This window comes from Aspergillus saccharolyticus, assembly GCF_003184585.1.
Source record: "Aspergillus saccharolyticus JOP 1030-1 unplaced genomic scaffold BP01scaffold_37, whole genome shotgun sequence".
Lineage (NCBI taxonomy): Eukaryota > Fungi > Ascomycota > Eurotiomycetes > Eurotiales > Aspergillaceae > Aspergillus > Aspergillus saccharolyticus.
The window spans coordinates 109,162-135,592 of record NW_020290647.1 but is presented as its reverse complement, the minus strand read 5'-3'; the positions used below and the strand labels follow the sequence as shown (position 1 = coordinate 135,592).

The 26,431-nt window shown below is 48.6% G+C and overlaps 8 protein-coding genes across 8 annotated transcripts; 4 read left to right on the top strand and 4 right to left on the bottom strand.

The window, feature by feature from the left end:
• The first annotated feature begins 426 nt into the window (after positions 1-426).
• On the top strand, positions 427-1,934 carry BP01DRAFT_359620 (NADPH:quinone oxidoreductase family protein). The gene is made up of 2 exons (XM_025575726.1): positions 427-648; positions 703-1,934. Exons 1-2 carry the CDS (start codon positions 616-618, stop codon positions 1,711-1,713), a joined length of 1,044 nt encoding a protein of 347 aa, XP_025428163.1. The 5' UTR covers positions 427-615; the 3' UTR covers positions 1,714-1,934.
• Positions 1,935-2,854: 920 nt separating this feature from the next.
• On the top strand, positions 2,855-5,395 carry BP01DRAFT_359618 (NAD-dependent malic enzyme). The gene is made up of 7 exons (XM_025575725.1): positions 2,855-3,508; positions 3,582-3,785; positions 3,842-3,970; positions 4,023-4,156; positions 4,207-4,473; positions 4,543-4,910; positions 4,980-5,395. The coding sequence occupies exons 1-7, from the start codon at positions 3,260-3,262 to the stop codon at positions 5,315-5,317; spliced, it is 1,689 nt and encodes a 562-aa protein (XP_025428162.1). The 5' UTR covers positions 2,855-3,259; the 3' UTR covers positions 5,318-5,395.
• Positions 5,396-5,699: 304 nt separating this feature from the next.
• BP01DRAFT_376414 (uncharacterized protein) lies at positions 5,700-6,578 on the top strand (the record flags this gene model as incomplete). The annotated part of the gene is made up of 2 exons (XM_025576950.1): positions 5,700-5,953; positions 6,026-6,578. The coding sequence occupies 2 exons, from the start codon at positions 5,700-5,702 to the stop codon at positions 6,576-6,578; spliced, it is 807 nt and encodes a 268-aa protein (XP_025428161.1).
• Positions 6,579-7,604: 1,026 nt separating this feature from the next.
• On the top strand, positions 7,605-8,162 carry BP01DRAFT_385679 (putative extracellular serine-rich protein; the record flags this gene model as incomplete). Its single annotated transcript, XM_025577623.1, has 1 exon — positions 7,605-8,162. One exon carries the CDS (start codon positions 7,605-7,607, stop codon positions 8,160-8,162), a length of 558 nt encoding a protein of 185 aa, XP_025428160.1.
• Positions 8,163-8,450: 288 nt separating this feature from the next.
• BP01DRAFT_418136 (uncharacterized protein) lies at positions 8,451-15,042 on the bottom strand. Its single transcript, XM_025579306.1, has 8 exons — positions 14,859-15,042; positions 13,456-14,705; positions 11,983-13,379; positions 11,561-11,914; positions 10,777-11,488; positions 9,529-10,431; positions 8,796-9,453; positions 8,451-8,720 (listed from the first exon to the last, which is right to left on the bottom strand). The coding sequence occupies exons 1-8, from the start codon at positions 14,876-14,878 to the stop codon at positions 8,693-8,695; spliced, it is 5,322 nt and encodes a 1,773-aa protein (XP_025428159.1). The 5' UTR covers positions 14,879-15,042; the 3' UTR covers positions 8,451-8,692.
• A 137-nt stretch (positions 15,043-15,179) lies between these two features.
• Positions 15,180-17,004, bottom strand: BP01DRAFT_418135 (ATP synthase complex assembly protein ATP12; the record flags this gene model as incomplete). The annotated part of the gene is made up of 3 exons (XM_025579305.1): positions 15,180-16,049; positions 16,136-16,367; positions 16,978-17,004. The coding sequence occupies 3 exons, from the start codon at positions 17,002-17,004 to the stop codon at positions 15,256-15,258; spliced, it is 1,053 nt and encodes a 350-aa protein (XP_025428158.1). The 3' UTR covers positions 15,180-15,255.
• Positions 17,005-18,626: 1,622 nt separating this feature from the next.
• BP01DRAFT_138071 (glycosyltransferase family 2 protein) lies at positions 18,627-19,958 on the bottom strand. The gene is made up of 2 exons (XM_025570539.1): positions 19,779-19,958; positions 18,627-19,655 (listed from the first exon to the last, which is right to left on the bottom strand). The coding sequence occupies exons 1-2, from the start codon at positions 19,814-19,816 to the stop codon at positions 18,785-18,787; spliced, it is 909 nt and encodes a 302-aa protein (XP_025428157.1). The 5' UTR covers positions 19,817-19,958; the 3' UTR covers positions 18,627-18,784.
• A 2,391-nt stretch (positions 19,959-22,349) lies between these two features.
• BP01DRAFT_137993 (uncharacterized protein) lies at positions 22,350-22,660 on the bottom strand. Its single transcript, XM_025570538.1, has one exon. The coding sequence runs from the start codon at positions 22,626-22,628 to the stop codon at positions 22,440-22,442; it is 189 nt and encodes a 62-aa protein (XP_025428156.1). The 5' UTR covers positions 22,629-22,660; the 3' UTR covers positions 22,350-22,439.
• Between the last annotated feature and the right edge of the window lie 3,771 nt (positions 22,661-26,431).

Genomic DNA, 26,431 nt, shown 5'->3' with positions numbered 1-26,431 from the left:
AGAGAATTCTACTACGGGAAGATCCGCAGCTAGAGGGCCAGACAGGTCGCTACTGTGGGAGTTTGTTATGGATGTATGTATGTACGCAATCTAGTCCCTGATTTAGCGACTCTAAATCTGAAGTTTTGATACTCAAATCGGAGTTTATTGTTTACGGTTTTGTCTACGCTGCGCTCAAGCGAATTTGGATGGCCAGTATGTCAAACAGAAGTACAAGTACGACGACTAGCGGACGAAGCAGGATGCACCTGCGATAGAACAATATACTGAGCATAGTGAGTGTGTATAAAGATTATCAATAACTATTCGAAGACGGACCTCGGCATCTCTGGGAGCAACAGTGCGGGGAAATTCTGGGAATTGCGGACGCCGCGGGAGCTCCAGCTGTCCCTCCCATTTCCTTCTCCTTCTTCCCCCCTGTTCTCCCGCCTGCGTCTTACCCTGCTTGGACCAGATTGCCATCTGATAAACAACAAAGCATAACTCCAGCCTTGTCTGATCCTCTCAACCGCCTCACATTCATTTTCTGCTTACTGCCTCTCACTGCTCACCCTCAGGTGTTCAATCAATACTAGTAGTAGGGCAAACACGAGTCGATTGTTGACTACCACAAACATGCGGGCCATTCAAGTCACCGAATACGTGAAGGTAGATGAGCCAGCTCTATCGTAACCGTCTAACTAACTGATCGCAAACTACTAGGGGCCTATGGACCTCAGAGTCGTTACACTTCCTACCCCTGTTCCATCCCCAACGGACTACCTTATCGAAATCCATTCGGCAGGTACCAACTTCTTCGATATCTTGCAAATTCAAGGCAAATACCAGCATCAACCTGCATTACCCTGGATTGGAGGTGCAGAGTTTGCGGGTACGGTTTTGGCAGTGCCTTCCTCCCTTAGAACGCCGCTACGATTTGCTGTCGGCGATCGAGTCTTTGGTGCGACGCAGGGTGCCTATGCCACTCATATCCTTGCTCCTGAGCAAGCCCTACTACCTATCCCAGCTGGTTGGACATTTGAGGACGCCGCAGGTCTGTTTGTCACGGCCCCCACATCTTATGGGGCCCTCGTCCATCGGGCAAATGTTCAAGCCGGCGAGTGGGTGCTGGTGCATGCGGCCGCAGGCGGCGTTGGTCTTGCCGCCGTGCAGATTGCCAAAGCCAAGGGAGCGATGGTAATTGCGACTGCAGGTACCCAGCGGAAGCGGCAGATCGCGCGACAGTTTGGCGCGGACTATGTCGTCGATTACCGGGATAAGAGCTGGCCGGAACAGGTCAAACAACTGTGCGCCCAACACCGCGCAGGAAACGGCAAGGCAGGAGTCGATATTGTCTATGACCCTGTCGGGTTGATTGAGACCAGCCTCAAGTGTGTCGCATGGAATGCACGCTTGTTAGTTATTGGATTCGCAGCCGGCGAGATTGAGAAGGTCGCTTTGAATCGGGTGCTTCTCAAAAACGTCAGTCTGGTCGGACTGCATTGGGGCCAGTATGCCCGGTTCGAGAAAGAGACAGTCAAGTCTGTATGGGCCGGCATCTTCGATCTCGTCGCACAGGGGAAGTTCAGGGGCACTGCTTTCAAAGATGAGGCCTTTGTGGGCCTGGAGAGTGTTCCCCGGGCTTTGCAGGCGCTGGGCGGAAGAGAAACTTGGGGCAAGGTGGTGGTGAAAGTCGTCGACCATGAGAACGATACAAGCAAAAGTAAGCTCTGAGCGCATCGGAACAACTAGATCAGCAGAAGTCCAGTCACCTATAATCTACAACGCACAAAACAGGGCTTAGCAAGGTTACATGTTCGTTCAAGCGACTTAGCAGATACTATTCTGGATTCGCTATGCAAACTATCTAAATACGGTCGGCGGGTATGTAGGTGCGCAAGGAGTCATGCTCTCGTAGGAAATATGATACGCGAGCAACATGAACTATGAAGGCCCTAAAAACTTTCTCTAGCAACTGCTCATCAAATAATGAAAGGGATCAGCAAGAACCCCAACAATCCAGCTCCAGTCGGCCACAGCCACAGGACGTGACATGCGATGACTGTTCTTCAAAAGAGTCCGTGAGAGATGCTCAAACGCTCTACTTCAGCCTGAAGGCGTGAAGAATAACGCTCAACCTGGACAGCTGGATTGAAAAGTTGCACGTAATGTACTGTGTACAGCAGAGTCAAGTATTTTCACCCTGCCTCGTCAGGGGTAGGAATATCAATCGTTCATTTTCGAATATGTAATGTAGGGTTGCGTCGATGCATTGAGACAATGGTTTTTCTGAAAGTGCACATGGACAGGTGTGCTCGATTTGGCTCCTGGGGCATTGTAAGTGCGTGGCATGCACAGTATTTAGCTTGACACCGCTGGATGGGTTTAAATGGTGGAAGGACACGCCAGGTGATGAATAAAAGAGTTGAGGAAGGGACTCGCTTAGTTGGTGGTTGAGTCAGCATGCGGGGCTCGAATGGCGAGTGGGGCCGAAATCGGGCCGACTCTCCGATAAGATGTTGAAAACAACAGCTTGACATCAGCAATTAATCATTAACTATTGCCCACATTGCTCCATCCAAACCGAGATCCAACCATGGAGGTTGTGAACAGGAACGGAAATGTGAAATCATCCGGTGTCTATCACCCTGAGCTAGGAGTACTATTTAAAATGAGGCACATGGAGGGGCACATGGAAGGGTTTCCTAGTATGTATGTATCCAAGTATGATGTAGTTCATTCTACTACAGAGCGGTATGACTCAGTTTTCTGAGTAGTCAATGCGACAAAATCTACGTCATCATAATTACCAGAATTAGAAAAAGAATTACCCACGCGACCCCACCTACGACCAAAACAGTCTATCTCGTTGTGCAAATGTAGTTGAGCACATCCCCAAGCCTGCGCCTTATTAGCGCTCGACTAGCCGGTTTTCTGCGGCCAGGCTCGGCCTCTTGCATCATATGGTCCGGCTATATTAGGTTTCCTTTATCGCCCAGGGTCAATCGCTATTGTCTTCCCTAAGCTGATCCAACCCATCATTTGATACCCCTCACATGGCCAGGGGTTCTCCCATCATAGCATCAATAGCATCGAAGCTACCATCTTCGCTGTCACAGCAGTGTCGCCCTAAATCTTTCTAGCATATACCGAGCATGTCTGCATCAAGCAAGCAATCCGAATTCAGCCATCTGCCCCGTGCTTCCGTGGGTCCTTTGGTTTGTCCTCACGAGGTATCGCTTTTTCTTGACTGAAATGACTGCGCCGCTGGGCTATGCTAATGGGGACTTCTGACTTTAATGGACAGGGTCGGGACCTTCTAGAGTCCTGTCAATTCAATAAAGGATCATGCTTTCCGCAGGAAGAACGCCAGGCATTCAAGCTGCTAGGCCTGCTTCCCCCCAATTTTCAAACACTGGAAGAGCAGGTCCAGCGAGCCTATGAGCAATATAGCAGCCGCGAGAGCGATATCGCGAAGAACACATTCATGGCTAGTATGAAGCAACAGAATGAGGTTTTGTACTACAAGGTAGGAGCTCCGAATACTTCCAATCCCGTAACCTAATCCACGTCGGCAACCTCGCGGACTGATACTCGAACAGCTCCTGGAAACCCACCTTAAGGAAATGCTCAGTATCATATACACGCCGACCGAAGGCGAAGCGATACAGAACTATTCTCGCCTGTTCAGAAAGCCAGAAGGATGCTTTCTGAATATCAAGGAGCAGGATAAGATCGAAGAATGCCTCTCCAATTTCGAGAGCAGCGATGAGATTGACTACATCGTGGTTACTGATGGAGAGGAGGTGAGTATAGTCATGCTCTTATAATAAGTAGAACGCATGATTAACGTCCGTCGCAGATTCTGGGCATTGGAGACCAGGGTGTAGGTGCCATTCTGATCTCAGTCGCCAAACTGGCATTGACAACCATTTGTGCCGGTATTCATCCTTCGCGGCAGCTACCGGTGGTTTTAGACTGCGGTACCGATGTATGTTGGTTGGCCTTAGACCATATTGGTCAGATACTGATACCTCCGGCAGAATGAGACCTTACTCAAAGACAATTTGTACCTGGGACTTCGACAGCCTCGGGTCAGAGGGGAGGAGTATGATAAATTTGTGGAGAGGTTTGTGACAATTGCTAAGCAGAAGTTTCCAAAGGCATATATTCACTTGTGAGTAGCGAACATTCGCATGTGTTGAGCTAGGCTGACTCTCTCTTCAGCGAAGACTTCGGTCTCCACAATGCCAAGCGTATCCTTGACATGTTCCGCTCCCAGATTCCATGCTTTAATGATGATATACAAGGCACTGGATGTGTAACGCTGGCCGCCTTGATGGCTGCTTTGCATGTTAGCAAGGTCAAGCTGGACGATGTGCGTGTAGTGATTTACGGGTCTGGATCTGCTGGCATAGGCATTGCCGCGCAGATCGCTGACACAATTGAGAACGAGGCGCGTAAGCCGAAAGTAGAAGCTAGGAAGCAAATATGGTGAGTAGTGCCGGCCGACGCTGCTGTTTGGTGTTTCTCTACGCGGCGCTAAATCGTAATGATATACAGGTGCCTCGACAAGCCTGGGCTTCTTGTCAAATCTTTGGGAGATCAACTGACGCCGGCCCAAGTACCATTTGCACGGGATGACGACGAATGGTCCGGAGAAGAGCCACGCGACTTACTGGCCGTAGTGAAGAAAGTGCAACCACACGTGCTTATTGGAATCTCTACCAAGCCTAAAGCTTTTACGGAAGAGATCATTCGCGAGATGGCCAAGCATGTCGAGACACCTATCGTCTTCCCACTCAGCAACCCAACACGCCTACATGAAGCGTGCCCCGAGGACATCAACCGTTGGACAGATGGTAAGGCCTTGATGGCTACTGGTAGTCCATTCCCGCCTGTTGAGCTGAATGGAAAAAAGTACGAAATTGGTAAGAAGACAAATCCAGTTCTTAAGTGACAAGAATCTTCCAAAATAACGAGTTTTGACTTGCGTCTAGCCGAGTGCAACAATTCAACTTGCTTTCCTGGAATTGGACTGGGAGCAGTTCTCTCACGAACACGGGTGTTGTCAGACAAGATGCTTGTCGCGGCAGTCAAAGCATTGACTATGCGGTCCCCGGCGCTGCAGGATCCCAAGGAGCCACTTCTTCCGGACGTTCAAGACGCCCGCGAGATCAGCGTCGATATTGCAAAGGCCATAATCAAAACTGCGGTGGAGGAAGGTCATGCAGAGGAGGTGGGGATTCCGACGGAGGATCAGGAATTGGATGAATGGGTTCGGATTCAAATGTGGGAGCCAAAGTACCGACCGTTGGTACGACCGCAACAGGAGTGAGTGGGTTTTAATTGGGTGGCAAGTAGGTAGTCACTTGATACGTACATTAGAATAGATAATTCGATAATAAGTGTTTAGAACTATACATCAATACATATTATGAATTTGGAGTAATGTGATGATGAAATCATTTCTTTCGAGGTCATCATTGATCAAGGGCAAGCAAGCAAGTGGCACACACATCACCTCCTCCTTCTGGCTCCTCTCCCCGCGGCTTTGATTTGAGTTGAGGATTTCTTTCCTTGCCCGAATTGTAAATTCTTCGTCATAAAGGTGAAATACTTACTTTACTCCGTAGTGATTCCATCTTGTTATTATCTCTTATTCTCAACCACTTTATTTGCAGTTTGTCAACGTTTAACCTACCTTGCAGACAGTTATCATGAAATTCACCCTCTTCACTGCATTGGTGGTCCTTCTCCAGATCTCCAACACTTTGTCATTGAGCCTCCCAACAGTCGCCCTTGGGGGCACCAAAAGCGGGCCTCGTCATATTTCTGAGATCGAGATCGCAAAGCGTCGTGGTGGCGGGGGAGGAGGAGGTCGTGCAGGGGGCAGCAGTAGTGGGGGAGGAAGTGGTGGCCGCACCGGCAGTAGTGGAGGGAGCAGCAGCAGTGGAAGCAGTTCTCGAACTAGGTGAGTGCATTTGATTTCTTTTTGTGTGTGTGCAGAAAGTAGTCGGCTGATTTTTCCGTCTCGTTGAGCTAGCTCATCTACCAACGATGGAGGCTCAACTCGCAGTGGTTCGGGGTCACAACCGGCCTATGGCGGAGGCAAATACTATGCTGGTGGTGCCACAACCCCCTATACTGCAGGCTCCCGGTCGCGCTCCGGCGTGACACCCTACCTTGTACCTGCAACCGGGTTGGCCTTCTTCGGGTTCTGGGCATACAACGTCTACGCATATCCATACCCCCATCATTACTATTATGTGAATCAGACCTCACATCGCAATGAATCCATGCCCGTGGTCTGTCTGTGCCAACAATACCTGGAATGCGGTTGTGATGATAACTCCAATTCTACCTACTATGAGTCCCTATTCAACGGAAGCCAACCTACCAACACAAGCATCACAAAAGTTGCCAATGTGAATGGTACTGAGTCGATTTATATTAATGGTACACTATCCAATGGGACCCCCGTGGCTGATTCTTCTGCCTCGTCCACCGCCGCAATGGGGCCGAAAAGCCAGTTGAAGCCTGTCAACGGGTTCTGGACTATCGTTGCATTGGTCATGGGCCTGATGTGGGCTTTGTGATGGTATCGTCATTCTACAGTAGCTTTTGTGTTCTTTCGTCTTCCGATCTCTCTGTTCGTTCGGTTGTTTGTCTTGGCTCTTTTTTCACATCTCTCTTCTTTAGAAAGCCTCTCAGACTAACTAGACTTTCGCCCTCTGTATTAGTGGATTACTGCAGGGTTGCCATCGGGGCTATTGAGCCGGCTCCACAGCCGTCAAATAATTCAGGCCTATGCCAACCATCACTCCAGCCTTTTCATTCGCTCACCATGTCTTCCCGCTTAGCCATCAGCGTCTCAGATTGACAGCCTACTATGAGTAAAACCAGCCGTCCAGCGCCACCAAGAACTTTCGGCCTTTGCATGCCATACTCTCATCCGACCACTACTCACTGCTTTCCTCGAAAGAACATTTCCTCACTCTGATTGTAGCTAGTATAAGTGGCTTATAAATTATTGATACTGTACAACTGAGGCCGGAGGCAGACCCTTGCTCCTAATGACGGGATCAGGTAATATGTAGCAAAGTTACGGGTCCTGTCAGCTCCAACCCTGAGGATATGCGCATTGCGTAGTCTCACAATGTGACCGGGCAAATCTTTTGGGCCCAGACAGTGTCAAGTCAAGCCAGCGAGTGGGCACATTAGCCTTCCTCATCACACCCCTTTTCCCACTTGATCTGATACTCCTGTCATCATTCTTCTTCGTTCTTCTCTTGTTCAGCATCTCGATTCGTACCAGTAACAGCTGCGCTGTCGCTTCCGCAGTGTGTTGATTCAAATCACGTTCTCTCATTTTTATTTCTGATTCACAAGAGCAATCACTCCCTTTGCAGCCCTGTTCGTTCTTTCAGCCGCAGCTTGTTTCATTCATTTGAATTTTGATACTACACGGGTTCATCTTAGAAACGCCTCGACATCTCCGCATCGTCCTCATCGAGATACTATACTGTTTTACCTTCTCTCGACATACCGTTACACTTTGAATCAGCTGGTCTCATTCCTGCCTAGTCCTTCGGCAGAAACAGAACTTTAAGTGTCGAGCAAACATGTATCTCTCTAGCGCTCTTTTCATTGCCTACGCGGCCTTCGCACCAATTGCTACCGCAGCGGTGCAGGCCATACCTACCGCAGCTGCTGTTCCTACGAGCGCTACCAACACCGAAGTCTTCTCTTCTATTACACCCACTCTGGTCTACACCTCGGCTACTTCGTCCCCGCTCATTCCAAGCAGCAGCAGCAGTAGTAGCAGCAGCCTCAGGGTGGCTGCTACCACCGCCAGCTCTGAGAACCACCCTTCGAGTTCGTCAAATATTCTCGGCCATACGCCAACTATCAGTAGCCATATCTCCAGCTCTGCTGTCGCCAATTCCGCGCATCCTAGTTCTTCTGCGGCCGCCAGCTCTTCCTTCACCAGGTCCTACATCACGAAGACCACCACTCTTCCCACAAAAGGCACTTCCGACGACACCAACTCTGAGTCCGGATCATCAACTTCCGCCGACGCAGCTGAAGCGACCGAGACTAGTGCGGCGGTCCCAGCCGCCAAGCTATCGGGCAGCCTTGCTGCTGGTGTAATCGCTGTCGTTGGACTTGCGATGCTCTGAGATAGTTCGACCCATTGTCTTGCTCGGAAGTTCAGGCTCGGCTCCCTAGCTTCTGTTTCAACTATATAAGGTCTTTCACCTCATCCTCGGAGGCACTAGCTACAATGGCGACAACGGTAGGCCGTGCAGGTATTTCAGCTCCCAATTCAGCTTCAAATCACACAAAGGGATAGAAGCCAACAAGCAATTCGAATTTCATGAGTGATAGATGGAACCAGAATGAAGATGTAGTCTATTGTCATGTTGCCGAGCATAAGCTTACGTTCAAAGATATTGTCCATAGCATTCCATTTCACCTGAAGACTGCAGCTGTAAGGTTAGGAAGACATTAAGTAATTTATCACAATAGGTTTGCTCAAGACCAAAGATGTTTATCATCACGAAATTACGATATAGTAGCAGGAGGCAGGAGCTTTTATTGGCTGATCAAGGATCTATGCGAGCGATGCACAAACACATAGATGGTCTTGATGGTAATGTACAGTTGCAATGGAATGGTTGTGGTCAGTGGCATCAAGCCATGGAGAACCCTAAGATTTGCGGAACGTTGCCTCATATCTGTTTTGTGATGATTCGGTCAGTACAGTAACACAGAGGGAGATCGTAGGAGTTGATGATGGTGAAGCGCTGTACCTCTTTCCTCTGAACGCCCAGACACCCCAGTTGCCACATGAAACATCATGAGGATCCAGGTCATTGAGATCCCAGCGTAAGCTGCGGAAAATGTTCTCCCCAGGGTCGAGCAGAGTATCAAATTCACCAGCACATTTGTCATGCACCCAATTAATATCCCGTTCCATGTCCCATTGTGTATAACCTGTACTGATGATGGGAACTTTGGTCTCCAGTAACTGCGGAAGCGTCTCTTCCCACTCATGAGAGCTTGCGGGATGTCCAAGGCCAGGATGGAACAACATGAAGCAGTCTAAGTAAGGATCGAAGGGCTGGAAGTAGTTCGCTTTGTACATCGTGTGGAAGTAATCAACATAAGTCGTAATTTTTAATTGACCCCCGAGTCGGTCCTCGATAACACCTCCGAATGGGTTTCCAGGAGTGCGCTCCGGTAGCGGGAATTCGGCGTCGCGATTCGTCATGCTTTCGGGTCCAATGAAAATCAGATGTATCAGGGAGCGCGGAAAGATATAGCTGAGTTGCAACCAAACCTCTCGTGGCAAGGAAGACTCAGCCCGAGCCCCAAGAATGAAAATACGCACCGGTGGTGCCTTCAAGCGTAGTCCTCGGATATCAACCCCCTCTCCGGTCTTGGGAGGATGTAAAGTGTATCGCAGCGCTGGAAACTCCAATTAGCTTGACAATAACAGTAGTATGTAAGGGGAGGCGAGAGATTGTTGGTCTGAAAACTCACCGGTAACACTTTTGAGACCCTCCACGGTAAGTCTTCCCCCTTTGCGAACATTATAGGGACTTAACTCATGCAAGACACTTGCAAGTGTAAGCGGATAGGTGAGCATCCGGGTCACTTGACGCATGCTCCGGTCGTCGTTAATCGCCTCAAACTCTCGCGTATAGAGGAAGGTGTCCCAATTAGTCATGTTGATAACAAAGTTATCATCTTGTGGGCCTGGGTAGGTGAACTCCGGGAAGTGGCGTCCAGAATGCAGATCATGGTCATCCTCGTTAATCTGCCGTATGGTCTCACAGACCTCTAAGTGTGCTTCGAAGTCATCCATCCAATGTCCCTCTGAGCAATATATCGGTACCCCGCAGTCGGGGCATTCAAAGTGAGAATGTGCCGGTGGTAGACTCGTTGTCTGGTGGCTCTTGCGCGCCTCCGGATCGTGCGGAGAAACAGGTAGCCGGGTCTGCTGATGGCTTGGATGTGGGCAGAAGGCATTTTGTTTTATAAAAGCTGCACGCTGCCTGATTGCGACTGCTGGCGACTGAGAGAACGGATGAAGAAGGTTATTTGGTTTCAATAGGACGCGCGGATCCGTGCGAGTGTTTGATGTGGAGGAGAGGGCCTTCTGCACAATGGGTCCTAGCTGCCGCGACTCAGCTGGGAAAGACAGGGCTATCCGTTTTGAAAGCGTCTGAGGCAGGCTCTCGAGGAGAAAGGGGCCTTTTCTGGCACAGCTTAAGCTCCGCACAAAGGCAGGATTGAACGGGCCATATCCTCGAGAGGCGTGATGTGGCAGGCGTACCACAGCCCGTCGGCAAAGTACCTGCAAGCAGCGACCACAAGTGTACTCGCCAGTCATTGCTGGTTGGTACAGGCCTAAATCAACAGAAGTAGTAAAGAAACAAGAAGCTGTCGAGTGTCAACTACCAACCGCAACGAGGAAAGCAGTAAACATGGCGGAGCTTGCTGGATAATTGCCAAGCCACTAACACGTGATTTTCCTGGCTTAAAGTCGCGCCTACAATGTAATTACGCCATGGTACTTACTACCTTATGTAACATTATTTCGGTGGATGGCTATGTCATTTGCTATGTATGGCTGGTTTCCGATATTTTGGTACAGGCATGCATTTCCTCAAAATTCAATCACACAAAGATTGGATTGACGACGCAGTATAAAGACGTATTGCTCTCCCTAAAAGATGTCCTCACAAGCACTCCAAGCTTGGGCTTCCCGACAGGTCCAATAATTACCATTGTGTGCCCAGTATTGCTCTCCCGTGATAGGGCATTGAGCTCGCGTAAACCATTTGGGCTGATACTCTTCTCCGTTGGCTTCGCGCTCTCTGCGCTTAGCTCGTTGCTTTTCTTCCACACGATGCTTCTCACTGGCAGCCAGGTCATATTCGCCTTCTTCCATAGCACGCTGGTCAGGTCGAAGCCGTGTATCCGTAGGAGGGAGGTGCTCTTTCAGACCCTCCGGCAGGGCGTTGAGAGTGATAACGAACGGAGTCAGATTGAATGGAATTCCGCTTGGGCGCGCATGACATTGCCAGACCAGAAGCGTCTTGGCTGACTCGGGGTCTTGACCAGACACAGGTGCTTCAAAGCCGGGAGTATGCCGCGCATATATCTTGTCGTTCCACCGGCCGCCAATGCTCCATCTCGGGGTTCCATCCTGATCTACAACTTTCCCGGATACCTGGTAGGCGGAGGATGCCTTCCACCCTCTGGGCTTAAAATCCAGGTAGCAAATCTCGCCAGTTGTCCAATTTTTGATCTCCATCAACCCGTAGTTGTCCACAGTCGGATTTCCAGTAATGATGCCGATAACAGACGAGGTGACCTTCTTCCAGGTATACAACTCCTCTCCTCCGGATGCCGGCCGTAACCGAAGAAACCACGTCCCTAGCAAGTTGATGTCGAATGATTTTCCATAGAATTTGGATTTCAAGGCAGACTCGCCCTATGGAGAAAGGTCAAGTCAGTTGATCGAAAACAGCCATTGCATCAGAGTAGTCTTAGGCAAAGAACTCACATAATAATCCCACTTCGTCGACTCAGCCCAGGCAGCGCCTATCGGCGGGTGGTGGCTGACCTGCTCAATAAAGAATCGATACCCCTTGTCCGGGCGGACGTATTCAAAGGTCTCACCCAAAAGGGGGTTGAAAGGCTTTGCGACACGGCCGATGGTCGATGCGTACTCACTCGCAGCATATGCAGCAACGTATAATAATCGCTCCATGGAATTGGGTCGGTCCGCCGCGATATCCAGTAGGTCCGCATATTCCAGGTCTTCAGCTACGCGCTGAAGCAAGGAGGTAGGCTCATTGAAAGAGACTGGGAGGGTCATCTTCGTCATGTCCTTACCGATCATTGACTTCAAAATACCCTATTATGATTGTGAGTATTTCGAACCATCAGCTTTTTCTTGCAGTTAGCCGTTGGTGAGTTGCTTACCCATAGGGAGATTTTTGGCCTATTATCATAGTCCATTTTCAGCCGTTCCCTAATACCCGATTCGTATCCCTTGAATGAGGGAATAATCTCCGTTCGCTTAATGGCTCGAAGCTTGCTAATCTCTTCTAGAGATTCTGTCTCGTCATCATCAGCGGGTACGACGGTTAGCTTCTCTACCTCAATCTCCCCTGAATCGATTGCATCGAAAAACTCGTCCTCGTCGTCCGACGCTGAGTCGCAGAGGTTACTGATCTGAGAAAGAGTTGACTGTCTGCGGCTGAGAGAGCGCCCTGGCTCTTTCTTCACGAGCCGTGAACGACCGTCACCCAACGTGACCTTTGCCGTTTCTGAATTATCATCAATGGGTTGCTCATGAGACGGAGGCCTGCCGGCAGTATGGCCGACATTTGCTGACTCTAAAGCCTCCTTGAGCGCTCGTTTAGTGCGCCGCCGTTTTTCCTCGGATTCACCCATGCGCGACTGTAGCTCCTCGTGTTCCTGTGCGATCCTTGCCATGCTTTCTTCCCACATGTTGCGTAGATACGCCTCTCTGCTGACTCTATATTGCCAATAAGCATCGCGATCCCGGGAGATCTTCAGCAAATTCTGTACCAAGCCCTGTAAACTACTTACGGCTGCTCCACAAGCTACCAGAGCTTGCTCGATGGCCGGATCTGAAAGAGGTGTATTCGGCGCTTTCGAATTCTCTGCCTGTAGTGAGGCCGTGAGGTTGGCAAGGATCTCAAGCTGAAATTTAGTCGACTGTGCGGTGATACTCAGAGCATCTTTATCAGCCAATGGCAAATTGTGACTTGAGGCATAGCCTCCATCCTCATCCTCATCATCATCATCATCATCATCATCTCCGTCAACGTCAGGTGCAGTCGTTACATGACTAGTGATACGGTGCACCTCATTGGGCGGGGCAGTATGATCCAGCGAGCCGTACATTGAGCCGTCTTCATCTCCGGGAGCACTTTCTAGCGTTATACGCGATGCATACATGCTAACTCGTGAGCCACCATCGTTTGGAATTGGTACTGCGACGGATGACGGTGCCAGGTTTTTGCCGCTTGGTTTGTTGAGAATAGTGGAGCCTGATGAATCCAATATGCTCTCAGGCGAACGGCCTTCGGTCTGTTCAATTTTTGCTTGACGTAGCGCTTCAGCATGCCTTGTCTGGCGCTTTTCCTCCTCTTTCGCTTCGTCCTTGGCCCATTGAATGGCATTGTTGAGAGTCCAGAACCAGCGCTTAGCCTCAACGACATGATTTGCTTTGAGATGGTACTTGACTGATGATTTGCCATGGATCTCAAAGCGAGTCTTGTCTTGAGGATCCATGTTAAGTCTGGCAATCTTCATATTAATGGCACCTCGACAAGCTGAGCCCGCATCGTCTGCCAATAACGACCAGGGAACATCAGGTTAGCGAGTGTGCCATGGTTCGAGCTGGTACGATTTAGCCAGACCTACCTTGATGTTTATAGTAACTCAAAACCCCATCCTCCAATACAAACCAACGTAGCTTATAACCGCTGGTGTAATTCGTCCATTTTTTCAAATAGCCTCTCATTTCACGAGCTTCTTTCCCGGCGAAAGGAGCTTCGGCTGCACTCGCCCGACCAGAGACGCCCGAAGTCGTTGCGCTGGTGCCTAAGATGGCTTTTTCCTGTATACCTCGTTGAGCTATGACAGCTGCCGGAGATTTCTTGACGATCGCGCGTGTCTTTTCATCTTTGGTGACATCTTGTGGAAGTTTCCCTTTTTTGTCTCGGCGAAATGGGTCGGCACCATGCATCAGAAGAATTTGTATCAGCTTCGTATCTTTCTTCCTAGCCCCTTCATGTAGTAAAGTCCCCCCAGAGTGGACCGTAGCAGGATCTGTAACTAGGTCCAGGCTATTGACGTCCATGACGCCCTCAACACGAGGCTCTTCCAGCACTTTTTCTAATTTCGCGTAATCGCCTTGAGAGGCCAGTGCTCGAATCTCCTGGGTTTTAGCATCTATGAATAATGACCGGGCTAGTTGAAGTTGCTGGAAAATTTCGGGGGTTCGTGCAACGTCAAGCGCGGTTTGACCAGAGTAATTTACAAGGGAGTCATTTAGCGAAGGCCACTTCAGTAGCTCACGAACCACAGGGCCCCGTCCCAGTTGGGCGGCCAGGTGAAGGGGAGTGTTACCGTCTCGATCTTGTGCATTCACATCCAGCTCTTCACCAGTGGATAAGACATACTCCACGACCTGTGGCTCCGCGCACTGAATAGCTAGGTGGAGAACAGTGGTACTTGAAGAACTAGTCATGCCCTGAGGCTCTTTGTTCTCTTTTATAGCTTTTGATATTGCAGTGGGATCGCCGCTCCGAAGGATCTCGAAGAGGCGGAAAGTACGCACCGACTGGTCCAGGGACATGCTGCTGCCTTCACCATGTGACAAAGAAGGAAGCTTTTCGATATTGTCGTCGTCTCGAAGAGAGCTCATCGGTTCTTGAAACGTTTCAACGGCAATCAGAGGTAGCAAGTCTGGCTCCTGACGTGATTTGCGGCGGCTGGAGCTTCGCGCCGTCGGTATACTGGGGGGAGTGGACGGGCAGCTGTTGATCGGAGAAGAGATGGTAGGGCCAGATGAATGGGCAATGTCGCCAGTGACACTGCCCTCACGCCGTTCACGCGACTTGTCTCGGTGCAAAATCGCCAGCGCCAAAGAACTGCGGGAACGTCTGTGCCTAAAGATCACAGATCACCTCTAATGTCAGCACACTCAAATTGCGGGGTCCAGCCTCTGACCACAAGGATGGTGCAGTCCAGCCACCCAGTCCAATGTCAGAGACATAAAGTAGATGGCAGAGCTCACAAGGGTCAAGTCAGGATGGACTCACCCTTCACCCCTATCCGCCATCTCTCTCCACTGCTCGTAACGGCGAAGATCAGTTTCCAAGCCGGACTTTTTGATCAGGGAGTGTACAGCACCACCAAATTAGGCATAAAAGATGCTCTGATCTATGCAGCGAGGCGGGACGGGAGAAATATGGGGACAAATGGGCGACGGCCATTGAAGAAAAGGAGGTTGGCAAAAAGAGGGAGGGCGCAGATCTGGGGAAAGGCGGCGGGCGTTGTTGGGGTATCTCCCAGCTCAGTGTACTGTGTACTGTGTATACAAAATCGCGCATCTCGGCATATGACTTACAGCTGACCGACAAGATAACTTTTTATGGAAAGAGAGAGTACGGTTCATAAGGATTCAGGAATTTCAACAACGAGCTATACAGACGAGCCTCACCTAGTCTCTCCACTCACCACCACGATAACACTGCCGAGCTGTCGACGAAGATCCTCCTTATCCACATCATGAGTGTCTTCCACCTCGCCCCACATGTCCGTCTGCCATTTGACCTCCAGACTGGACGCCTCTGCTGCCTCTTCAAGACCAAATCTTCTCTGCCCGGGACGTTGTAAGCTACGAAAGTTCTCGCTCCATTCGGCGACTAATCGAACAGCTATAAGAAGACTCTTCGCTGCGAGTATGCCTCTCTCAAGCGCGGCCAAGTCAAAAGCGTGTAGATTCATAACCCATTGTCGGATTATATCCTTGGTAACTTGTGGTTGTGATACTGGCAAGATGCTGTCGGCATCTAGGATGGGTCGGATATCAACTCCAGGCCAGACCTTGGTACTCAGAAAGGCGATTGTATCATTGGCGACCCTTATCTGAGCCTCTCGAAGACTTTCCATATTCTCGCCTTCCTTGTCCACTTCTCTAAGGGAGTCGGCAGGCTCTGGTACCCAACATAATAAGGTATCGGTGTCCAAATAACGCATCGCGGTTTTCACAATCTGCTCTCTAGCGGACGACGTGCCCCTCGCATCCTCTCGGGCAATGTCCACCGCCCGTGCTGTAAGAGAAGTTAACGGGATCAAGTGGTTTTTCAAAGCTTGCTGAGCAGTAGTCATCACATCCCACTCCAAAGCAATCGCATGCGCCAGGTAAGGTTTCGTCGACGGTATAGACAATATCTCTTTGGATGGCGTTCTTATTGGGCGGGTTTCCAGCAGAATTTCGTAATCGCCTTCTATTATTGAGAATCAGGAGCACGTCGGATACCAGGTCAATCCCAGCTCTATAATTTATGTATCGTAGGATGAGATCAATCTTTACCTGACTTTCTCCGCACATTAACATCCTTCCAAAACCGCTTTTTGAGTCTTGCGGAGGGCTTCGCTGGAAGAGCATCGTGTTCGGCCGTAGTTTCCAGTTGCAGTTCAGGACGTGGTTCAAAGGGAGAAGCAGGCGAAGGAGCCCGAGGGGGAGGCCCATGGGCCGTTATAAGGTGGGCAACAGCGGCTTTGGGGGAAGAGGTTTGGAGACAACGCGCAATAGTTCCATGAGGCTGAGCGGACAAAGTCGAGGCTGCCGGTCGCGATAAAGCCGCGTAGAAGCGAGATAATCGTAACATCGCCGACTCAGAATAATGCGCAGCAAAAATAAAAAAAATAGGTGAAGAGGCAATGAGCATGAGCCGCCGTCAAAATGTGTTCCAGGTCAAATTCGTACTACTGGCGCAAGACGGGAGCAAAGGTGAACTCGAATCGGGGCGCCGCAGGCGCCGTGGGCACCGAATACGGAACGCGGCTGCCGCAGATCGGCTGCTCTGCGCAGCACTACTCGAATCTGTTCGAATGCAGCTACAGAACGAGTATACTGGTTTCATCACTATTTCTTCCAAGTAATTTAAGTTGGCTTTGATCTTTATCTTCGTAATACAGAATGGTTTCATCTACGGAGTATTCAACTGCCATTCGTTTAATCTTGACCCCTCAACCAAATCAATTCTAGAATTAGTGTTCGTGTCTGTCCAGATAGCAAGATGCTCGGCTTGTAGGCCACCCTTTGCTTATCGATTTTGATGCCAATTGAGTGACAGAAGCGGACGTTATATTTGGTTAGCTGTTTGGGGTGGGCCATAGTCGACCTCGAGACTTGAATGAGAGATGACCTACCACACAGAAACTGGCTGCCCACAACATTACGGGCGTGAATGTAGCTAATGATCTACAGGATTTCAAATCTTGTGCACTGCGTATGAAAAGTGGCATCACATGACTGATGGTGAGATGTTCCAGCTCATTCTTTGGTGAAAAAAAATGGCTAGCTGGCGAGCCATTGCAAAGCAAAGGATCCGAGTCAGGCCATTGAGAACATTATTCTTGGAAGACAAGGCCAGTAGCGTAAAGACAATGTCCAACCCATACTTTTGTACTATACATAAAGGATACATTACGTATTAACTTGCGACACCCTAGCACATCGAGGAAATCCGATCGCAGTCGAGGATGATTCTGGTATTGCTCGAGGCCTCAAAAGCGCAGCTTGAAGCTGAAAATATCATTCCATACAGCTCGATTCATGGAAAGAGTCGAACGCAGATAAGGGACGAGGAACGGAAGGAAACCTGTCGGCAGCATGTCAGGACGCAGGGCTAAGCGACACCCGCGCTGCCGGAGCTTGATCAGCCTGATTTAGAACCAAGTTTCTCTGACTTGGTGTCGTAAAGGTATCGCATCTTTTGCACGAAATTTGGCCTCTCGCTGGCTCTCGAGATGGCCTCAAGAGCTAGGAATAGTTATGGACATATCACATTAGTAATCGGAACAGTTCAGCCATAGTCTTGCAGACAAGGCCAGTGTGGCAAGGGAGAGAAATGGCATGATTTTGTCACTTTTGTGCAGGCGGTAGCCCACACTATTGCGTAATGAATTTGGGGTAATAAGGCCGTTTCATGCGATCAAGATCTGTTCGCTTCTTCATACGCTCCGCGTCGTAGTCATCGGCGCCATCTCTGCTACCCCATGCAGTCTGCAGATAAAGCTTAAGTCAGCTGAAGACCTCAAGACGAGATGGAAAGGCAAGCTCCAGAATCCCCCGTGAACGCAGGCATTGGCCAGACAAGATGTGGCAACACGAAGAGCGAGGGCACTGGAAGGCTGGGGGATGACCATCATACGTGAGGACGTTTTACTGCTGAGAGGGATACGAGAGGGGGGAAGCGTGGCACATGAACAAGTTGTAAGAGACAAATGTAAATGAAAGAGAAGTGTGATTTTGGGGGACTTGAGACTGTGGGAGCCATATGCAGAACAACAAACAGACAGGGCATTCCACTCGGGTGGACACCGCGACCAAAATATGCATGAGATGAGACGGGCTTTAGTTGGGCTGGGGGGTACAAAGGGAAAAGACTCGGGATGCGACTTACCACATTGAGAGTGAGGACGGCATACATTTTGATCCCACCGTGGAAATAGCCAAAGAGTATCGAAATTGGTAATAGGATGAAGTCCACAGGATAGCGGATGTAGTGTCCCAGGAGTTTGATAAATTTGCTTATAAACATCCAAGCTCCGAGGGCTTGCATAGCCATTGTATGAACATTGTCATCCCAATCTACCGTGGCTTTATGGCACAACAAGAGGAGCAGGAGGTCACCCAACAGCGCTGGGGGCGAAAGTGTTGTCAGATGAACAGCATATGCACTCCAAGGTTGGCGGCTACAATATTATTAGCATGTACAACTCAGAAAGGGGTGAAAGAAAAAGAGAAAGAAGAGAGGTACAACAACAAGAAAGATAAGTTAATAGTAACAAAACGAAACAGTTCAAAAGCATCCGTATGGAATTACTGGCGGCATGGTTGATTCAAATAGCGCACTGGGATGAAATGATAGATACCCATTACGCTCAAACCGATTTGAAGACTGAACAAGAGAACCAACGAATGTGTCGAAAATAAACTGACAAGGGAAACTTACTACCAAATGTGCTTCTCATGAAACATGCTTGTGATGTTGCTCCTCCAGTTGCTGCGTGACCAGCGTGCGCATTGCTTCAAAAATTTTGGATTATTTTCTAGCGTGGTCAAGACCTCGGCTTCAGGATGGTACTGCATGTAAGTCTCCCAGCCATGAGAGACCATCCAGCGAGTGATGAAGTTGTCATCATCAGCATTCAACTGATATTTACCAAACCACCATTCTTCATTCGTGAAGGCATATGTGAATCCTTCATCTTGTAAGATCTTAGTTTTATAAGCCACCGTACGCCCGGACATGCATGGCAACCCTCCATCAATGTGTGTGGTGGCTGCGCAGTCAAAATTTCGTCGCTCAAGATATAAGGCACCAAGATACCCCCATATGCGCTCGGACATGGTTGGTGCGATGGCCCGTCGCAGCCGTTGACAGGTTACTACACCACCGAATCGCTCATCTTTTTCGAAAGGCGCCAGAATCCAAGGGAGTACTGTGCGTGGCCAGCTCACATCGTCATCTGCAAAGACTGTGATAGTTGTACGTACTTCTGGAATCGCACGCGTCATCTGGCGCCGCTTATTCGGGTGCGTCACAGTGAACAAGCGAATTTTGGACTTCGAAGCAGGCATCAAGCTCAGCATGTGTTCAGCCTTTTTCTTGTTCGCTTCAATAGTCACCAGAAGCAGTTCAAAGGGATGATTATCGAGTATCGTCCTTATCGTCTCCACAAGTTCATCGCCGCAGCCCTCCAATGTGGGAAGTATCACCGTGACATCTTGAGCAGTGAGGGCTGGGTTTTCGGGAAGAGGAATAGGCTTGAAAGTCCAAAAGGAGACCAGATTGACCACCAAGCGGAGATAGCGGTAAACACTGCATGCCGGATCAAAATGATTAGAGAGTGTATCTTACTCGCTGTACCGTCGATGCGGTTTAGGGAAGCAGAAGCAAGGCGACAGAATAAACTCGGAAGGTATTGTGGCAATGGTCACTTACAAAAGAGCCACAAATGCTCGCATGAATGGAAATTCCATGATGACTCGGGGATCGCAATCTTGTACCCAACCCAGTCTTACAGCTGAACAGTAGATTAACTTGGATGCAAGATTGCCTTGATTTGCATCCAATTCGTGCGAATTGGTACAATCGCACCAACAAGCAATATACGTGACCCAATATAACACTGAAAACTAAATCACAAAGAAGATAGACAACGTCCGGAAGAAAGAAGGACAATCTATAATTTAGCAAAATTATCGGGTCGGGAGAGAGGAGGGCGAATTAGGGGGGCGAAAGTGGTGAATGAGTTGAGGAAAAGGATGGCAAATTGGGGCAGGAAGCCAAAGCGAAGGAACGAATGTCTGAACTGGAACGGCGTCTACCCCTCGAGGTTGTCCAAGCGCTTTGTGAGAAGAAAACGGGGGCGAGACAAGAGTGCCAGGACAATTGGCTTCGCAAGAGGAAGTAAATGCCAACTACTTATGGGCAGGGAAGCAGCATTTGAGACTTTTTATTTTGTCGCGAATGGAGACACTGGCGCGGGATGGCAAGGAAGGCGCATGGTCAACTCCGACATTCAGACAACAGTTTGAACCAATCTGTAATGAGAAATATAAATAAGTTACTTGTGGGCTCCAGTTCCTTTGTCATTTCGAGTGTCATGCAGGTGTATTTTTGCCTCGTGCGTCAGAGACCCTGGATCTAGATGGACTGATGGAGGATAGTGAGGGTGGAGAAGGGATTGGCGGCGGCCCATGCATGCAGCTACAGACTACTACAGTGCAACAGTAGGCTATTACTAGCGACATGGTCCAGAGAGTGGGGACTGGTATTACCGCTGCTGGTGGTGGTGGTGTGTGGTGGGTGCTGGATGGTGGATATACTCCCACAGTAAGATGACGAGACCATGGTCGAAGCTAGTCACTAGTTTGTTTACCAGAAAAATTGTACTTGACCGGGGGATGGGAAGTGGATAAGAGACAAGATTCATTAGGTGTAGGGGGGGAGCAAAGCGGAGAAGACCTTACCAGTCTGTAGCATCGATTGATGACTTCGACTTAGTAAGAACAGTGCTGTGGAAGCAAAGAAGGGCAGAACAGGCTCATCTCTCTTCTCCAATACGTCTATAGTGTGCTAATGAAGCTTGTTTCCTTGAGATAGATAGTTGAGTAAGTGAAGTAGGGCTACTGTGTTAAAGGCGAGAGATGCAGAGTCAATTACTCCGATTACTCTTGTCCTTGTCTCGGGCATCGTCGTCTCGGAGGTCCAAGCTTACATCCACACACATCTCTCCACATCTCTTTCGCTCGGTCGGTATCTTCTTTTTCCACATATTCCTGCCGCAAGAGAATATTACACACTTGACTCTGCAAAAGTTCATCCTCCTAATTCCCCGCATATTATTTGTACTCTTCCTATCCCAACGATTGCGCTCGTAAGCCGATTTTTGTGTAATAAGGAGGTGACCATTTCGCCAAGTCCGATAGGCAAGATGCGCCGATGAGCCGACGACCTAAAACAGCTAGGGAGAAAGTAGACTCGAGGCGACCAGAGTTTGTTTGTCGGCTGGGTGATCAGCCAACCGAACGGGGAATCATAATTGAGAGCCTGGAGACGGGCCCCAGTACCTAAGGTACCTAAGACATAGCTACTGGCAGAAGGAAGATGAATCCTTCAAGTACGGAGTACTATTGAATGCAGTCGGTAGTAGCCGTCAAGTATAGTACATTACTATTGCGAATCCTCACCCCTGCCCTCCCTAGTCCTACATAGGTAGCAGGTGCGCTACCTTCATTTCCACCCATGACCTTGAGAAAACCAGTAATTACAATCCGCAGCTGCTTCAATCCCAAAGGACGAAAGAGAAGGAGAGCCATGCATCTCTCTCTACTATACTAATATTCTGCTTAGTTTCCTTCTATTTGGCTCAGAATGCAAGTGAATGGTTGTGCTTAACGTAAATCAAGTTCCGTTCGCTAGTCATCTCGGCCGGCCGGAGAAGGGCCCGTTTAGCACGGCCAACCTGTTCTGTTTCCCAAACATAGGTCAGAGATTCATGAAAGACAATAAGGGCTGGAGTCGGATTACTATTCCTATCGAGATGCAGCATGGTGCATCCAATCGGAAACATATTCATGGAGTGTGTTACTAAGTAGTTACAGCATGCAAGTCAGAAGTGTGTCTTATTATCAATTGTCATGAATTTAGTTAGATCCGATCGGGGATTTTACTTGAACGATATGAGGAATGAGGGATGGCAGAAGACGGGAGAGCAAAGTCCAGGGGAGCCAGCAGAAGCGGAAAAACAATAAATAGAAGAGATAGATTAAATGAATGGGATGTACCAGCACCCTTGCTTCACGTGCTAGTAATTCCCGCGAGGCTGTGTTCTAGTTGGGTCAGACATAATAGGTAATGAGTAAAGATACATAATATTTAGGCCACATGATACTGTAATTACACTTACTTCACCAGTGCCTGTTGGGTTAGTTGATCAAGTTATATTACAGTATATAGGCACGATCACAGTCTGAAGTGTTTGTCGGGATTACGGTACAACATTCGCTACTGGACTTCTAGTACTTGTGGCACATTCTGTCTTAGTTTCACACTGATCTAGTGTGGATATGGGTGACCTAGTAATGGATATGATTAAGGTCATAAGTGAGCTACTGTACACTGCAGTGGTGAACGAAATTGAGCCAGGAAGAGGAATGCATGATCTGTGGAAGATTTGCGATTCGACGAATAAGCAGTATTAGCACAGAAGTTAAGACAGTATGTATATGCAGTAGGTACTACTAACATCCATGACAGGAAGACATTTCTCTCAAGGTGGTAAAGCATGGGTCAAGCTTGTCCTGTTAGACTATCGAAATACGCGATTTTTTTTTTTAATTTGAGGCAAGCTCTTACTAAGGTAGCTGACAAAGCCGTAAATACTCTCTTTAGCTGCCAACTTACGGATCGTCGAGTATGGATTTGCATATACTGTAACAGTCTATGATGTATAAGGTGCCAAGCATTAGAATCCTGGATATTATGAACTAATGATACATAGAACAGCAGTATGATTCTGTAGGTACAGCATCTGGCACGTTACTATCACGATCGAAGGCCTGGAATGTTAACCCGAGGAAAAATCTGGGGTTGCAATATGAGCACTCAGCCATATTTTACTATATTTAAACATATGGTCAGATGAATGTATAACAGCTGATATAAACAGCCAAATATCACACCCATAAATATTCAAGTTAATAGATGATCCTAGTGGCGATCTCCCAATCCTGTCAGATTCGAACATGTTACATGACCTATAACCACGCTTACTCATACAGGCTATGAAGCTTGAGTGGTGTAGTGAGTAGTTGGTATCACATATCAAGAGTACTAATACGAACTCACGGTATGCTTTTGAAGACCATGCTACGAAACTTTAATTACAGCTGGGTGACTTTCTTTTCTCAGTGAACTTCTCATCTACTATAAATGAAAGATTGACTAGAGGCTCATGACAGTTTGCTCAAATTGCAGGGTTATTGGGACCCCATGGCGACTCGTTCATTCAAGACAATCGCTAGCTCATTGACTCGCATTTTTTGACATTTAGCTAGTGCGTGCAAGGCTTGGTAAGACTCTCAGCCACTAGTCCAGGCTCCCAGACCCTATCTATCATACGCTACTATTAATTACGATTGCGTCTACTACGAATACTCATAGATACTTATCTTTGTCTGGCACCGGATGAGAAAACAAAGAAAGCTAGTACTCACTTTTGGCTCAAAGCAAGTCTAGAACCGGTCAAAGACATTGAAAGCGAGTGTATTGTCATTGGGGTCAGCAGCCTGACAATGTCTTTACCAGTCATCAACCAAAGATTGGCTTTCTGTCTTGGCAGTTCTCAGTGATCACTCAGCTTCACTCTCAACTCACCTTCTCTGGCTTAATTGATATTCACGCATCTGTGATCGAATGGTCTGGCTGCATTGCTCAGTACTTTCCAATAGTCCGGACCGGCAATTTAATATTTAGCTTCATGAAGCAATCAGTTATATACACAGTAAGTACACAGTATTGTTCATACTGCACGTATACATACGGAAGAAAGAGTGGAATGCGATAGGCCCACTCAACTTAAGGCTCCAATAGCAATGAACGTGCGGCCCGAGCTCCACCTCTTGTCTAAGGATTATAGACTCGCATCATCCCAACGATTCTTGTCTTGGCGCACAGTAAACCTGTGGGATTTCTTGATTGTGCAATCATACTGGGTATATCTGATATTTTGGGGTACTTTCCTCCCCATACTACACCCGAAATGGCAGTTGCCTGGATGATGATGCTACCTACGCTACCTTCGCTGCTAGTGTGCTAGGTGAACTAGCAGCCCTCCAGCCTTACTAGTGGCTGCAGAAGAAAGTGGATGCTCCTGCAAGTCACCTTAAACGGTTATGTGCTTCGAGACTGGGCGGGGACTGTTGCATTCTTGCAGATTGTGTCACTTACTGTGTACTCAACAAGACGCTTCTAAATTAGTCTGAAATCCTGCGACCAACATTAGTATAGTGTTCCATGTTCGATCAGTCGTCAGCTTATTGAGAGACTGGGAGTGATAATAGATATTGACGGACTCCAAGGGTTGGCTGCCCGACCTAACTAGCCCTGGTGTGATAGTGAGTGATTTTAGCGAACAGCTCACGGAATCCTCGTATAATACTTTGGCATGAACTTCGTGTATAGCTCGGCAGTATCCTTGCGATTCGGATGATTACACGTCCGTGCGTATGGAGCCTGCCGATTTGCTGCTCGAGCCTTTTTGAGTGCTGTGCATGCATGTCCTCAGGCTTTCTCATCCCTCTCCGCTCTTTAGTCCTTAAGAGTCCATTGCAGTGACGAGGATATTCTGGCGCAGTGATTGCAACTTTTCGCTCAAATATGCTGTTGGAATTTTCCCGTGAACAGCCACTAAAGATCCTACAGACTGCGCATATCTGACAGCTTTTTAAGACTTGCCAATGCCAACAGGGCCTGAATATGTAGGTGAGTGAACCAGACGCGTACTACATCTTTCGGCTGCACGGACATGAATTGTATTAATACTACGGAGCCCGGAGCAGTCGCCGTCGCGCCCCACCTGTACCCGGGAATGACCGAATGAAGGATCCAGACCAGTGTGCTCACAACAATTTGCTGTTCGTACAGTACGTTACTAATTGTGCATAAGTTCTCTCTACCTAGAACTACATAATACATAGTAGGCTTGAATCAATTGAGTGCCGGATGATTTGGCTGCCAGGTGAAATAGCTACAGAAACTACGAAGTACACTGCACGCACTGCCTCAACTAAGTGTTTCCTTTAATTAAAGTGCTTTGTGCTCGCAGTGGCCAAGTAAGGTGAAACTGTAGTCTCATAGCGTATCTTTATTCATCACGCCAAGGTATCCCAATATTGCATCTACCGAGAGATTCGTGAGTTGTTTATCTAATCATATACAACGAGCAACTGAATGTGTAGGTACCACTACTACTCTGAAACACGAAGTCCATGTATGTGCACTACACTGTACTGTACTGTACTGTACTGTACCTGTTCCATTCAACATCTGGCGTAAGGCCTAATTCAATTAATGCTTGCTATGGAAAAGCGATCCGTGCTGAGAAAATTGTTCCACAGACATCGCCAGAGTCAACAGAGTGGCAAGGCCCGGGAGATTGATACCGTTTATGTCCACCAGCTTATTCACTGAAGCTGCCTCAGAGGCCCGGCCTGATCAAGTGCCGTTTCCTCCGTCTTCCTGGCATTCATTATCTTCTAACCGCATATCAAGGTCGCGCTTATCAGCAAACTATGACAATTTCCGTTCTCCATCGATCAACAAGGAAGATGACATGCAGCCTATGCGGTCGATCAGTACGCCAGCCGTGTTTAGGGAGCACCATTCACTTCGGCTATCCAGATTTGTATGGTTCGGCTCAGAGGGAAGGGATAGATTTATGAGCTAACATCATGCAACTTGCTCGGAAAAAGGGACCATGCTGCGTACGTAGCCTTGCGCCGCTATTACTTTTCTCTCTTGTGGCCTACAATTTTCTCGGCTCTATTTCGCCATGATGTGACCGAATCGCCGGACTAGAATATTCCCAGCTCAAGCTTCAAGCATAGGAGGAGTACTGTGGTAAAGACAGCACTGTATTAGTACTAAATAAACAATGCTTCTGGTACACCCAATGTATTCAGGCTGACTCCGTATAGGTGAACTAAATTCCCTAGTGGAGGCGGACTGTGCACATTTTAGCGCAGCCTAGTACTTACTGGTGGGAACCTCTTTCATATACGGAGTACCAAAATACGGAGTAATCGTCTGGTGGTGGTGGGTAAACCAATGCAAAGCATCAGCTACCGCCCGCGGGATCCGAATTTGGCAGCGATGGGCGAGAAAGAGCCTGAGGAGAAAGGCCACTCCACAGCTGCTGTGCACTGTGTACTGTGGTATAGACTAGCAGCATTGATAGACCCGTGTGCCTTGCGCCGATTCTCAGGAAGGCTAACTGCTCTGTCTATCTTGGAAGCACTCCTGGTCTTATATCCTTGGTACAAGATAATCCCTCCCCGGAAAATTAAACTTCAAATGCTGACAAGACACAC

Coding starts and splice junctions, on each gene's coding strand:
- BP01DRAFT_359620 (XM_025575726.1), top strand. CDS start 616: ATGCGGGCCATTCAAGTCACCGAATACGTGAAG. Junction 649..702: donor AAGTCACCGAATACGTGAAG/GTAGATGAGCCA, acceptor GCAAACTACTAG/GGGCCTATGGACCTCAGAGT.
- BP01DRAFT_359618 (XM_025575725.1), top strand. CDS start 3,260: ATGGGGACTTCTGACTTTAATGGACAGGGTCGGGACCTTCTAGAGTCC. Junction 3,971..4,022: donor TTTTAGACTGCGGTACCGAT/GTATGTTGGTTG, acceptor TACCTCCGGCAG/AATGAGACCTTACTCAAAGA. Junction 4,157..4,206: donor CCAAAGGCATATATTCACTT/GTGAGTAGCGAA, acceptor CTCTCTCTTCAG/CGAAGACTTCGGTCTCCACA.
- BP01DRAFT_418136 (XM_025579306.1), bottom strand. CDS start 14,878: ATGGCGGATAGGGGTGAAGG. Junction 14,706..14,858: donor ATGGCGGATAGGGGTGAAGG/GTGAGTCCATCC, acceptor TGTGATCTTTAG/GCACAGACGTTCCCGCAGTT. Junction 10,432..10,776: donor GCAATACTGGGCACACAATG/GTAATTATTGGA, acceptor GACACTCGACAG/CTTCTTGTTTCTTTACTACT.
- BP01DRAFT_138071 (XM_025570539.1), bottom strand. CDS start 19,816: ATGGAATTTCCATTCATGCGAGCATTTGTGGCTCTTTT. Junction 19,656..19,778: donor CGAGCATTTGTGGCTCTTTT/GTAAGTGACCAT, acceptor TCCGGCATGCAG/TGTTTACCGCTATCTCCGCT.
- BP01DRAFT_137993 (XM_025570538.1), bottom strand. CDS start 22,628: ATGCTTTACCACCTTGAGAGAAATGTCTTCCTGTCATGGATGTTAGTA.